The 15,072-nt window shown below is 38.9% G+C and overlaps 1 protein-coding gene across 14 annotated transcripts in view; it reads right to left on the reverse strand.

Annotated features, from left to right (window-relative positions):
- Nucleotides 1-15,072, reverse strand: part of SETX (senataxin) — an 81,120-nt gene that overhangs the window by 22,088 nt on the left and 43,960 nt on the right. For all 14 annotated transcript variants that reach the window (XR_012008423.1, XR_012008425.1, XR_012008424.1 and 11 more), the window contains 6 exons: nt 9,806-9,979; nt 7,580-7,812; nt 6,437-6,604; nt 5,543-5,699; nt 1,871-1,972; nt 1,553-1,668 (listed from right to left, as the gene is read on the reverse strand). Coding sequence is in view for 11 of the 14 variants with exons in the window: in XM_072778446.1 (XP_072634547.1) it covers nt 1,553-1,668; nt 1,871-1,972; nt 5,543-5,699; nt 6,437-6,604; nt 7,580-7,812; nt 9,806-9,979 (950 nt within the window). In the remaining 3 variants the exon portion in view is untranslated. The remainder of the gene's footprint in view (nt 1-1,552; nt 1,669-1,870; nt 1,973-5,542; nt 5,700-6,436; nt 6,605-7,579; nt 7,813-9,805; nt 9,980-15,072) is intronic.

Here is a 15,072-nt window from a genome sequence, read left to right on the forward strand (position 1 = left end):
CTTGGACACCAGCCCTCACAGAAACACAGGCCCCAGGCAGGAAAGCAGCCACAGTCCCAGCAAATGGAAGATCCAACAGGACTCCCCAGTTGCCCTCATGACCAGCAGTCTTCCCTGCCTCTGGCACCTGTGTGCCTTATGCATCCCCATGTAGCTTATCAAAACCCCACTCTTGTGGTCTGAGTTGACCAATCCAGCCCTAGCCCAGAACCCCCAAAGCACCCCACCCACAGATCCCTAACAAAGATGTGTGCCCCAGATCCTGCCTCTCTGCACTCTGCCTTGACCTCCTTGTGTGGCCCCTTGAGGCAGGACGAGTACTTCCTCCAGAACCTATGAGTAATAAACTTTTAATTCCCATTTCTCTGTGGGGTGCCAGACCACAGAGAAATTAAGCATTAATTTGATAAACCCTTAACCCCGTACAAGATTCCATTCTGTCCAGTGTCCCCCATGTGTGCTATTCTGTCTAAGCAGTCCAACCCCTGGGACTCATTTCTCTATGAATTTTTGGGTGCTTCAAATAGGTTATTAATCACATCCCAGTCACTCCTCTAGCCACAGTGATGGGCATATAACACAGGCCTGGTAAACTATGGTTCACATTTCCTTAAACAGGGATTAGACCTGTACACCCAGGGACTAGTCAAACTCCTTCCATGGAACTGATGAATGGGTAGTGTGGAAAGCAACCCCTTCCATCCCTATGGGTTTTCTTTTCTTTCTTTAAGATTTATTTGAGAGAAAGAGTGCCTGCCTGCACAGTCAGGGGGGTGGGGAGAGGAGGAAGAGAAGCAGACTCCCTGCTGAGCATGGAGCCCAACTCGGAGCTCAATCCCACAACCGTGAGATCATGACTTGAGCCAAAATCAAAAGTTGGATGCTCAATCCCACAACCGTGAGATCATGACTTGAGCCAGAATCAAAAGTTGGATGCTTAACCAACTGAGCCACCCAGGCACCCTTCCCAAGGGTTTTCTAAGCTGGGGTGGTGGTACCCAGAATGGTGGCACTTGTCTTTTCCAAGATGAGAAATGTCTAACACACAGAAAAACAAATCAAAGAATGGAGAAATGACATCATCTGAGCCTCTGGATCCAGGTACACAGGTACACTTAATCACTCCCAGAGCTCCTAGGTATATGAGTCCATGAATTCCCTCTTTGTCTAACTTGGGTTTAACTTGCAACTAAAAGATATCTAATAAATTCGCTACAGCTTTAATATAAGGCAGGCAACAGCAAACTACAGGCTGTGGGCCAAATTCAGCTCACCATTTGTTTTTATAAATAAAGTTTTATTGGAACATAGCCACATCCATTTGTTTATGTATTATCTATCACTACTTTTATGCTACCACAGCAGAATTGAGTAGTTGAAACAGAGTAAACTTTGGCCTGCAAAGTCTAAGTTATTTATTACCTTTCCTTTTTAGAAAAAGTCTGTTAATCCCTAATATAAGGCAATGATAAAACAATGAGATCAAATACTCATCAGTAGCTTGTGTTCTTATCAACTATTAAAAAATATTCACCAAGAAATGTTTAGATACCTGTATTTCCCTTCCACCTCGGCATAAAGCACGTTGGCGGGAAAGTTCATCAAGTTGACGATCCAGAAATTCCTTTCTTCTGTGCATCTCCTGAACATGAGAGGGTAAGTCTTTTTCTTAAATAAAATAAAATAAAAAATTATGATTTGAGAATTCTGACAAATACATAAATAAGCATACACAATGAAAAGAAAAACTAGGTCTCAAAGCAAGACTATTTCATCAATTGTCTCCAAAGTACCTTTAATGCCCAAGACTTTACTTATCACGTAAAAGGAATTAGAAGTAATGTTACTATGTGCCTTAATTAGTACTTACTCATTCTGTGGTTAACTTGGCTATCCAAACTGAATTTTAGGACTTCATTATTAATAGACTTTTCTGGACCCAGACGAACTAAATTTATATCTCCACAGTTTCCTGTTGATTAAAAAAATCATACTTACAGATTAATAAGGACACTGCCAACCTATTGGCAAGTAAGCATATTAACAATTAGGGAAGGGAGCCAACATTAATTATATCAACTACACACCTGAACTCCACTAGAGGCTTCATACACATTAGACATTCACTAACCACCCTACACGGTACTTACCATTTCTACCAAATAAAAGCTACAGAGGTTGCATAAACAGGACAGTACAAAGTTGAGACTGAATTGTATCAACATTTCTCAAACTATGTTCTGTACAACATTCCACAGTAAAATACGTTTGGGAAAGGTGAGTAAAATAAGAAACTTCTTAACCACAGGATATTTCAGATATGTAAAGATTTTCATATATTAATACATATTTGAATTTCCAAGAAAGAATCATTTAGTAAAAACTATCAAATCCTTTTCTGTGGTATATTCACAACAAAGTTTTTGAAACTTTATTCCAAACATCATGCTGCTACCCCAGAATCTAAGGGACACAAAGTGCTGGAAATCGTGGAGTAGAGAACTGCCAACACTAGATCTCATTTAAGTGGCTATTAACCACACCTTTATTTTAGGTCACCACATTTTATATGTTATTTAATCTAAAAATCTCCAGCTCCATCATTGCGCTAAAATAGCAATCAGCACTTATCCTAAACTGACACATCACGTACTTCTTCTATTGTCAATCTCCTTCCACTGAATAGGGTTTTGCTGTGGTTGCCAGCTACTTCAGCGGCTGGCACAGAAGTACAATAAATCTAAGTTGAATGAATGAATAACTTATTAAAGCAGATATCTACAACATATTTTTGTTCCTAGTTCAGCTCATTCTTCTAAATTTGAAGCCATAATCTCTGGCCAAGATTTACCTGAAGATTTCAAAACTGCTAACCTACTTGTGTTCCCATGATAAACGAAGACGAAATTACCTGGAAACTCACCCACTACAAACACCTAGAAATGCTCCATAAATTAAAACAGACATCTTTTAAACTGCAGGGTGAGCTCACAGAAATGGAAGAGAAATTCCTAGGAGCCAAAAACAAAGAAAAAGCTCAAAACCAGAATTGAAAGCCCATGAGCTGCAGAGGCTTCCCTGGGGGAACAGGATGAGTTGGGGCTGGTACTGTCTAGGTGCTCAGAATTTTTTTTCCCCATACACTCAATGAAATGCACATATTTAAAAATCTTTAGTTCTACAGAGTTTTGACAAATGTCTATATTGGCAAAACTATCATTCCAATGAAGACAAACTTTATAAGAAGGCTTGGATTTTAAAGACTCCTGGAAAGGAAAAGGGTCTGGAAGAGACAGGAGGATGAAAATGAAGTGAATCTAACTGTGCCGAGGCTTAGCTGGGAAAAACTAAATTCTCTTCCAGGACTTTCCAACCATAGGCCCATGCCACATGCGGATTTAGAGACCAAATATATAATACAGGGAATGACAAAGGTGACCCAATCAAAATACATTGAGAGTTTTAAAATGAGAATACAATGGGCAACCTTGTGCCAATATATTTGAAAACTAAGAGGAAGTGTCAATTTTTCTTGAAAGAAAAAAAAATTAGCCTAATCCACTAAAAGAAAGAAACCTGAATATGCCTATAACAGTTAAAGACATTTGAACAGTAGATTAGAACTTACAATCTGTCAAAAAAGACAACAACACTAAAAACAAATTAATCTTTAAGGAATGGATAATCTCTGTCATATATTAATCATTCCATGAATAAACAAAAAATTCTCCCCAATTCCCTTTTTAAAGTCAGTGTAACAAAAAACAAAGATATGACAAAGGAAAGTCACGGGCCGGCCTCATTCATGAGTACTAGTTTTAAAATCCTAAATAAAATAGCAATCCAGCAATGTGTTAAAAAATAATACATAACCAAGTTGGTCTTACTCTATGAATCAAAGATACTTTAACATTACAAAAACATTGTAGTTTTCCCAATTAACAGATTAAAGAAAAAAGCTTCATGAAAATGCAATAAGAAGAATGCATGCAATAAAATTCAATGGCCCTTCAAGATAGAAACTGACACAGGAACTTCTTTATCTTGATAAAGGGTAAATACTAAACCCCAGAAATCAACACCTACTTAATGGCGAGATGTCCAAGACATTTCTTTAAAGACTCTCAGGGGCAGCCCGGGTGGCTCAGCAGTTTAGTGCCGCCTTCAGCTCAGGGCATGATCTTGGAGCCCCGGGATCGAGTCCCACGTCAGGCTCCCTGTGTGGAGCCTGTTTCTCCCTCTGCCTGTGTCTCTCATGAGTAAATAAAAAATAATAAAATAAAAAATAAAGACTCTCAGGACAGCTTTTCAGTAGTGAAAAGAAGTGATATGAATGCAGTGTAAAAGACCAAAGTTCTTTCCTACAGCCAGAAGACACTATTTTCTAACAAAATTGAAGGGCAACCCCAGTGGCGCAAAGGTTTACCGCCGCCTGCAGCTTAGGGCGTGATCCTGGAGACCTGGGATCGAGTCCCACGTCAGCCTCCTGCATGGAGCCTGCTTCTCCCTCCTCCTGTGTCTTTGCCTCTCTCTCTCTCTATGTCTATCATAAATAAATCTTTAAAAAAAAAAAACAAAAAACACTAAAGTTGAAGATCCAACCCGGATGCCTACGTGGCCTTGTCCTGATCCTAGCCCTGCTGGGCTGTCAGCACACATGTGAGAGTGCTCACCTTTCCTCAGCCAGGGAAATGTTAAAATCACATCAATGCATATGCATGGGAGCCGTTCCAGAGCATGTAAACTGTTAGAACCACTTCCGAGAAGAATCTAGCACTACCTAGAAAACTGAAGATGCACAAATCCTTCAACCCAGAATTTTTACTTCCAGGTCTACTTATGCAAGATCAAGGTTTTTTTTATAAACTCTTGACCTATCACATGAAGTCCACTTGACATCAAACCCAATACAGAACTCACACACCTCCCCAATGAAAACAGTACCTATTTGCCCTCACCACCTGTATCTCACTGGAGAGAGTACAGTAAACAAACCCCCAAACCTTCGCCTTCATGGGGCTCATTATACTCTAGCTGTACTTACTACACAGAGGTTCTCTCACCTCTGGTCATTTCTAGTGAATAGAAGCTTCTGCTAGAGTTCTCCACATCCCCCTTTATCCTTTCCCATGGCTAACTCCTAATTGCTCTGCAGGATTCATCTCAGACATCATTTCTTCCAGAAGCTTTCCCTAACCCTCCCATGACTGGACCAAGGGCCGTTTTAAGGTGTCTGAGAGCAGCCACATCTTACTTTTCTTATAGAACGTATAGCTTTATACTCTAATTGCCCACTGATCTGCTTCCTCATTACTGTCTCTTGGAAGGTTTCACTGTTGAAATGTCAGCACTTAGCACAGTGCCTTGGCACAGAGTTAAGTGCTCAATAAAATCTGCTAGATGAATTGATGAGTACATATGCGCCACAGCCCCAAGCAGAAGTTACTACTCAAACTGGCTTGCTCTTTGGCATTCAAAATTGACCATACTAAACACTGAGAATAAAACCAAAAACAAATTAAAAGCCATATAAGTATCATACCCAAAGGATTCTTCTTGTCTTTACATTTTTCTTTAAATTCAAGGATGATTTTTTTCATAAGTTCATCAACAGCTGCGTTGGAAGGTGCACACACAAGGACACGGTTTTGTTTGATTTTGGCATTGGAGTTTTCATCTGAATGCCCTTTCCTCTGGTTCTACAATTTGACACACACATGCCAAACAGACAAAAAATACTGATGAGCTTTGTTACAGAGTTTTCCAGTTTTTTTCTACTTCCATTATGTTTGAAAGCTCCTCCTCCTTACGAATATTTAAAAATAAGTAAGAGGGGAATCCCTGGGTGGCCCAGTGGTTTAGCACCTGCCTTCGGCCCAGGGTGTGATCCTAGAGTCCCGGGATTGAGTCCCACATCAGGCTCCCTGCATGGGGCCTGCTTCTCCCTCTGCCTGTGCCTCTGCCTCTCTCTTTCTCATGAATAAATAAATAAAATCTTAAAAATAAATAAATAAAGTAAGAGCACCTACATCTTTACATGGACATTAAAATTACTCTAGCAGGACACTTTATCATAGCTTCCCTGAGCCTCACTTCATGTCCACTTATTTTACTCCATATTCAATCCAACCAAAACGTAGCCCAGCAATACAATACAATCCAGACAGTTTCCTGGCATTACACATGACCCATAACAAAGCCAGGAGGCCACCATTCTAGCCCTTCAGAACACTGTCACACAGGCCAGCATTTTCTGCCCTCTTCACTCTTTATACCCTCTCTCCTGCTACCTCTTTCTCTGATATGGTTTCACATGGTATCAGAAAGATACACACAGTGCAGGGGAAAAGACCGATAGTAGTTATTTACACATATCAGTTAATCTGTGTGTAACAATGCTCTCAGCAAACAACAATGACACCCTCACATACTCTACCTCTGTCAGGAGGCGGTACAGGAGGCCAACAATAGTTTTTGATTTCCCTGTTCCTGGTGGTCCATGAATCAGACAGATCTTGGCAACTGACGGGGAGTGTTTGACCATGGCATATGCAGTTTCTATTGCTTTCTTTTGGTCTTCATTGAAATCTCTTAAGTAGGCGACCTGTGCAAAAGACATTAGTGAAAATGAGTTGCTCTTCCTGGAGTGGCAAGAAGAGGAAACCTCCGTTTGAATTTCTTCTAACCTTTATAAAACAGAAGGTTTGATGATGATCACCCAAAATGACCTTTAATCTAAAGAAACAATTTCACTACTATCAAGTTATTTATGAGTGTCTGCAGGCTTCACCCCATCTACAACTACTATAACTGCATTTGTATTTGTGGTTCTTACAAAGAGGATCACAATAAACTGTTCTATACTTTTCTTCTATTTATTTTTTCCTTAGACGATAAAAAAAATTCCAAGACTTTCTTTCCTAACTCAAGTGCTACAGTGGAAAGAGCACAGATTTTGGGTCAGATCTAAACTTAAACCTCAGCTTCACTCACAAAAGCTAGGTCTCCAAACTCCTAACCTCCTCAGCCTATGCCTCTGTCATCCATTAAACCTGGGACTTCTGGGAGGACAAGAAGTGAATGAGATACTGTACAGGAAAGCTCTAGCACACAGCAGTGGTCCAAACACTATTACTTTTCTCTTGCCTTCCTCTGTATTAATCTCCTGGAGTGACTATATGGCTCTCACAGCTAGAACATGTTTTCATGCAAAATGGCAACTTTATCTGTAAATTCTCTTTCAATCATTCAAATGCAAAATTAACTCTATTAACCCACTCCTACCTCTGAATTTTAATTACCTAACAAGCATTTAAGTAGGATACTCATCTAACATTTTAATGCTGCTCTTTAAGCATATTTTCAATTCTTTATTGCACTATGCCTTTTTCCTGAGGTAAGCTGAGTAACATAACACAGACTGCCAACTTAAAGAAGATGGAGCACTACATCACTGTGCACGCACAGGGATATGTCTTTGTCCCAGATACAAAGGAATGTGCAATGAATAAACACAAAATGATGTCACATTCTGACATGAAATTTTCTGACTTTCCATTCTCGTTTAACCATGACTCACAATTCTCTCAGACGTTGTAGTTAGTAAATCTTTTGTACAGAAGTCCATGGGATTTGGATTAAGAACAGCTCTGGCCAGTTGGTTCCGTCCACTCAACAGAGACATGGCTTTCAACTTCCTTTGCGTAGTTACCAGAGAACTGATTACAACACATTTCACGAATTCATTTAAATTGACTGGCAAATTATCTTGAGTCTGGATGTAAAGGAAACACTCAGACTTCCCGTTGCGCACTATTATCAAGAAGGAGAAAAAACAATTTCAGTTGCCAGTGAATAATGCGATCCAACTAATAAAAATGTTATTCAGAATTATGTATGTATTTTATAACTTATGTTTTTGTATGATATTATTTTTTGTATGATATATTATTTAAGTAATTCACTCAAATGTGAAATAATGCCCAAGAACCAGGCAATTATTTTTTAGAAGAAGGAAGCAGATAACCACATAAACATGTCAGGTAGTGATGAGCACAATGAAGAAAGCAGAGAAAGGGAATGAAGAAGTATGAGGGATGCAAGGGGTATTACCATTGATAGGTGAGTCAGGGGAAAGTCTCCTGATAAGATGGTATCTGAGCAGAAACTTGAAATAATGAGTAAGCCATGTCCTCATCTGGAGAGAGGGTGTTACTGGTAAAGACTCAGCAAATGCAAAGACCAAGAAGCAGAGATGTGAATGGAGTATTTCAGGAATAGGATCAAGCCTAGAATGGCTGGAAGAAAAAGTAGGGAGATGTGTGTGACAAGAGTCGAGAAGAAAACGGGGCTCCATTTTAAAGGGGTCTGCAAGACCACGATACTGAATTTGAACCTTATTTTGGGTCAAGTAGGAAGCCGCAGGGCAGCTTTCTACTGGGAAGTGACGTGCTTGAACTTACATATTAAAAGAATCACTTTACTGCCGATGAAGAATAAATGCAATGGGAAAAGCACAAAAGCAAACGGGCCACAGGAGGCCACTGTGGTTGATGGTCATGTGGACCAGGATGTAGTAGCAGATGTGGGGCTTGGACTTTGGGTACTTTGCTAAGGAAAAGTCAACAGGATTTGCTGATGAATTACATGTAGGGTGTAAGACAAAGGATCAAGGATGACTGGGGTTTTTGGCCTGAGCAACTAGAAAAATGCAAGCCCCACTTACTGAGATGGGAAAAAAAGAAGGAATAGTTGATGTCAGGCAGAACATCAAGTGCCTCCTTTGGTCTTTTTTGTCTAAAAGATATTTAAATGGAGATGTCAGTTGGACAACTGAGGAGTTTAGAAGGAGAATACCTTAGAAATATAAATACGGCAAGTGTCATCACTTCCAAGAGTCAAAAGCACAGACTAAGCTATGTACCCTTCTGCTATTCCCCTATATGCATTCCACAGAAGAACTGGGGCTGGACCACAATTATGATAGAAATACAGCACACCAATTACAGCGCAGCATGACGCTCAACTCTAAAGAGCTCTGTTTTTAAGACTGGATGTAAAAAGGCAAAGGAATAATGAACTCATGTTCTCTTCACATAATTGAGACTAAGAAAGCAGCAATGTTAAAAAGGCTGCCTGGCATACAATAAAGAATGCAGACTACCCTGCAGTCAAAACATATGCAGGTTTCAATTCTAGGCCTACCACTTAATACGGAGAATAACACTGTGTAAGTTACTGAACATCCCTGAGCCCTCATTTCCTGATGAGGACAAGACAAATAAATCTTACTGCTTTATAAGGCTCTGAGGAAGATAAATGTGCCCAGGAAGGACAAGGCACATGGCCTGGTATTCAGCAGGTACACTACTTCTGTGATGCTATTCCCAGAAGGGTCCCTACAAAATAAGGGATGGGAGTGATGGAAACAGCAAAACCTTCAAGTTGTCTTATAATGAATTACATGTCTTGGTCTTCTAATGATACTTAGCCACAAAACCAAGGTTGGAATGTGATTTAAGATATAAAAAAGATGATTTTGCATATTGTTTAATAACAAACACAATGAAGGAATGTATCAGAGAAAGAGAGGACATTACAAAAGAAAGCTTTTTTTCCTAAGTCTAGAGTAATAAGAACTGGGCCTTTCCCAGATGAATTTAGAAAAACTAAAAAAAGGACTCTGAATGACAGGTAATCAACCTGGCAAATACATGTTTCGAATATGTGTAACGAACATGTGGCTAGTAAAGCACAACTCAGATAAAAATTAAAAGACATGTTACTCTTTACATTATCTACTTACTGACTGAAGTGCGGCGAAACTTATGAACATAACCGCAATGATATTCACGGAGATCCTGCATGCGATTTCTCTCTGTATCTTTCTTCTCTCCATTTTGTCTTTCAGAAATCAAAAACACCAAATCATTTTCCTTTGGATGAAGCTGTTTGGCTAGTTCACATTCTTCAAGATGAACTATGAAACAATAATAAGTTGGCATTGACTCTAACAGAATTATTTTCAGTAAGATTAAAGAATATTAAATCCCTGTACTAAGTTCAAGCAAGTGTACAGCACTAAACTTTGTTAATATACTTCCAAATGATACTCTAAGCCAGTTAACATTCTCAAATACAGGTTATACAGTATTATAAAATGTTTAACAATGGCTAAAAAGCCAAAATAAAATCATAATATTCAAAAGGAGTAAATTTCCTTGAAGTTTATTTTACTTTTTAACCAAGAAATTTTCTCTTCTGCTCACTTTTACTTTCAAAATCCCAGAAGAAAACTCACAAACAGATCTAAGGACATGTAAGAATTTTGAACCTACTAGTAGTGGCATTTCAAATAAGGGGGTAAGGCTAGTTGTAAACTACTAGGGCTGGGAAAACGGAACAAGCACTAGAACAAGAAAGTTCAGCACCAACTGCCAGATCCAGCAACAACACAATGACTAAAATACAAGCACTGGGATTGGGTAGACAGGACCACTAAATCAAAACAAGATTTTACAATGTGGCAGGTAAGAGGCATCTGGGTGGCTCATTTGGTTAAAATTCTGACTTTGGCTCAGGTCATGATCTCAGATTCCTGGGATCAAGCCCCACATCGGGTTTCAACAGGGAGTCTGCTTCTCCCTCTTCTTCTCCTCACACTTGTGTACTATCTCTCCCAAAACAAATAAAATCTTTCTAAACAAATAAATGAAACGTGGCAGGCAAGACTATCTATTTGAAGGCATCAGAGATCAAATACAGTAGTGAAGAATTACTGCTGGGATTCAAAAGAATGTGGAAATCCGCTGGAGTCAGCCCAGTATTTCCCATAGAAACACCTGAACTACTCTTGGGAGTGGCAGCCTAGAGGCCAGGCCATACCTGGGACAGCTTTGTCGGACTAAAAAGACAAAAATTGTGGAGTCTGGGGCCTGCAGAGTAGGGACCCTGGTACCCCAATATGCTTCAGGTTGGGACTACAAAGGACTAAGGATTATACCCGAGGATGAACTAAGAGCAAACCCACCTTGACATGGACTACAGCCCCCCGAGGATGAACTAAGAGCAAACCCACCTTGACATGGACTATAGCCCAGCTTCCAAACACCTGGGTGCTTCAGAAAAGCCCAATCCCTTAAACCAGATGATCCCACATTGCAGGTGCCCCCAGAAGTCTGGCAGAAGTAAAGGAAAATCCTCTCTGGAGGAAGATAATATCATCCTAGGCCTCAAATTATTTTTATAAACGACTTTTCAAAGATAACGACCAAAAATAAGCAAAGCACAGGAGAAGATAAAAACTCAATAAACAACAAAGGACTGTCCTGGGAGCTACAGATTATGTCTCACACAGTTTAAAAGGTTTTGCCTTAGTTATGGAGACACTTAAAAGAGCTACTAAATCTACAGACTTTGGGTACCTGGGTGGCTCTGGTTGAGTGTCTGCCTTTGGCTCAAGGTATGATCCCAGGGTTCTAGGATCAAGTCCCACATCAGGCTCCCCTGGGGACCCTGCTTTTTCCTCTGCCAATATCTCCGCCTCTGTGCCTCTCTCATGAATAGTTTAAAAAAAAAAAAACTAAACAAAACCTTAAAACTTAAAAAATAAAACTACAGACTTTGATAAATCAAGGATGCATATAAGTTTTAACCTGTTTTAAATAGCTAAAGATTTATAAATTGAGGTATAATTTCCAAACTAAAAACAGATAAAAAAGAAATTTTAAAATGAGAAAAAAAAAAAACAGAAGTATTCAACTAAAACAAAAGGTAATACATGTAATATATAATCAGGTTCATTTACTTCTATTTTGTCTCATTTACTTTTTTTTTTTTTTAAATTCACTTTTGGTAATTTAATGGTTCAAAGCCTCATATATGTGTAAAAAGTATACTCTAATTCTATCTGAGACTTCTTTATATATTTTATTAGGTATATAGATACATTAAGAATTGTCATCTCTTCTGCTGAATTATTATGAAAAGATCTTTCTTTGGTAGTATTTTCTGTCTTAGTTTATTTAGTCTGATATTAACAGAGCTAAACAGGTCTTTAAGATTTTATTTATTTTAGAGGAGAGAAAAAGAGAAAGTATGTGCACATGTGGGTGACTCCCCACTGAGCATGGAGCCTTGAATGGGGCTGGACTCCACAACCCTGACACCATGTCCTGAGCTGACATCAAGAGGAGGATGCCCAACCGACTGAAACACCCCTAAACACATATTCTTTTAGTGCAATTTGCATAAGTTTCCTTCTCCAATCTTTTTTCCCCAACCTTTCTGTATTCTTATGTCTACATGAAATATAGTGTATTATTATACTGTTTTTTTTTTTTGAAGATTTTATTTTTCTGAGAGAGAGGGAGAGAAGCATGAGCGGGGGGGAGGGGCAGAGGGAACAGACTCCTCGCTGAGCAGCGAGCCTGATGTGGGGCTTGATCCCAGGACCCAAGGATCATGATCTGAGAAGGCAGATGCTTAACCAACTAAGCCACCCCATACTATATTATTCTTGAAATACCATTTTCTTCTACAGGATGCTAAGGCTACTTAGCGAATTGCCAAGTTCAGATACAGGATCAAAGAATATAGAGGATATCGGTCATATCAGACAGCCACTCTCAAAAACTTGTAGGGTCCTACCTAAAGGGTTTAAATTATAATAGACAGAAACACAAGTATATTTAAGTCCATGCATTTATGAAATTTTTTTTAAAAAGCACTTTGGTCAACACCAGTGCTTGCAGTGAATTAACTCATTATTTTAAAAACTGGTCAAGAGTCAAGTACTTTTCTACCTTTCTATATAAAGTATACCAGAGAGTAACCAGATAATACAGAGAAATTTCTTCATAGAATTACTGCAGCTAATAAATAAATAATCAAATAACAGTATCATCACTTTACAACTTTAATAAATTAACTTAGGCATTAAGCATCAACAGTTGTAAATACTAATAAAAGAGAAATTAGAGATGATACACGTCCTGATAAAGGCACATACCACTATCTATGAAATAGTCTTGCCAAAAATAATAAATCAAACTAGAATCGATGGTGTCTCTAGATACAATTATCAATTTACAAGAAATGCAGAGGACAAAAAAACATACTAACAAGCACCAGGGGGACAAATCAATGAGTACAGACAATAATTCTAAAGGCTCACCACCTCAAATTTTTCAATAAAACAAATTACAAAGGGGGGAAAAATAGGAAGAAAAAATTGTAGTTAAAAAAGACACATCAGGATCCCTGGATGGCTCAAGGATTTAGCGCCTGCCTTTGGCCCAGGGTGTGATCCTGGAGTCCAGGGATGGAGTCCCACATCGGGCTCCCTGCGTGGAGCCTGCTTCTCCCTCTGCCTGTGTCTCTGCCTCTCTCTCTGTGTGTCTCTCATAAATAAATAAGTAAAATATTAAAAAAAAAAAGACACATCAACTAGTGTCAATTTCAAAGTGACTGAAAAAATTGTTATTCATGAGCAGCCCTAGTGGCTCAGCGGTTTAGTGCCGCCTGCAGTCCAGGGCGTGATCCTGGAGACCCGGGTTTGAGTCCCACGTCAGGCTCCCTGCATGGAGCCTGCTTCTCCCTCTGCCTGTGTCTCTGCCTCTCTGTGTCTCTATGAATAAATAAATCTTTTTAAAAAATTGTTATTTATGAGGAAATTGGAAATTTGAAAACTGACTAGCTATCTGATATTAAGGAACGACTACAATATTAGCAATAAAATGTTACCTTATTATAAATTTTAGGTCTGTATCTTTCAGCAATATTCACTGAATCTAATTACAAATGATGCTTGCCCCAAAATCAAACCAAAGATGATCTGTAAAACCTCTCCATCATGAGAGGTGCCTGGATGGCTCAGTTGTTTAAGCTTTTGACTCTTGGTTTCAGCTCAGGTCATGATCTCCAGATTGTGAGATCGAGGCCCACGTTGGACTCTGTGCTCAGTGCAGAGTCTGCTTCAGATTCGCTTTCCCTCTCACCCACCCTCTTGCTCTCTCAAATAAATAAAATCTTAAAAAAAAAAAAACTTCCCCACTGTAAACTATAAAACATTATTGAAAATAAACAAAAATAACTGAATTCATAAATTAGAAAATAATTAGAAAGATGGCAATTCTCATATTAAGAAAAAAAGAGAGAGGGCAGCCCAGGTGGCTCAGAGGTTTAGTGCCTCCTTCAGTCCAGGGTGTGATCCTGGATCTCCGGGATCAAGTCCCACACATCAGGCTCCCTGCATGGAGCCTGCTTCTCCCTCTGCCTGTGTCTCTGCCTCTCTCTCTCTGTCTGTCTCTATGAATAAATGAAATATTTTAAAAATATAAAATAAGTGAAAAAAAATTTTAAAAAAGAGAGAAGATGTTAATTCTTGCCCAATTTCCCCCATTTTTTCCTCTTAAATTTATATGGGAACTCAAAGGAACAAGAATAGCCAAGACACTCTTAAGGCAAAACAAAGGAGGAGGACCTGTTCAGTGGCCACTAAAACTCATTATAAAGCTGGACTAAGTAATTAGGCAATGTGATATCAGCACAAGGGGTGGCAAATGATCCAATCAAGAAGAAATCAGTACAGAAAAAAATCTATGAATTAAATGGACACTAGATTTAGGCAAATATGGCACTGTAGAACATGGAGAGAATAGTCTTTTCAACAATAAGTAACACCAGGAAAACCACAACTCCATTTGGAAAAAAACTGAAACATGTTCCCTATACATCCCATTCATGCATAAAAAGAAATCCCAGGTTGACAAAACAATGAATCATCTAGAAAAGGGTTGCAAACTTTTTGTCAAGAGTCAAATGTTTTCTTTGCAAGCCACACATAAAGTCTGTTGCATATTCATAGACTTTTCCCAAAATTCTTTAAAAATAATGTATAAATCATACTCCAAGGCAGTCCACTAATGGGATATGGGGTAGTTCTGCAAGTTGTCATTTGCTGACACCTGGCTCTAGATGTTAAGATAATATATTTATGATCTGCAGCAGGGAAAGGTTTCTAAATGAGGCAAAGACTAACCATAAAAAAAAAAAATTAGCGGCGTCTGAGTG

This window comes from Canis lupus, chromosome 16 (genome assembly GCF_048164855.1).
Source record: "Canis lupus baileyi chromosome 16, mCanLup2.hap1, whole genome shotgun sequence".
NCBI lineage: Eukaryota > Metazoa > Chordata > Mammalia > Carnivora > Canidae > Canis > Canis lupus.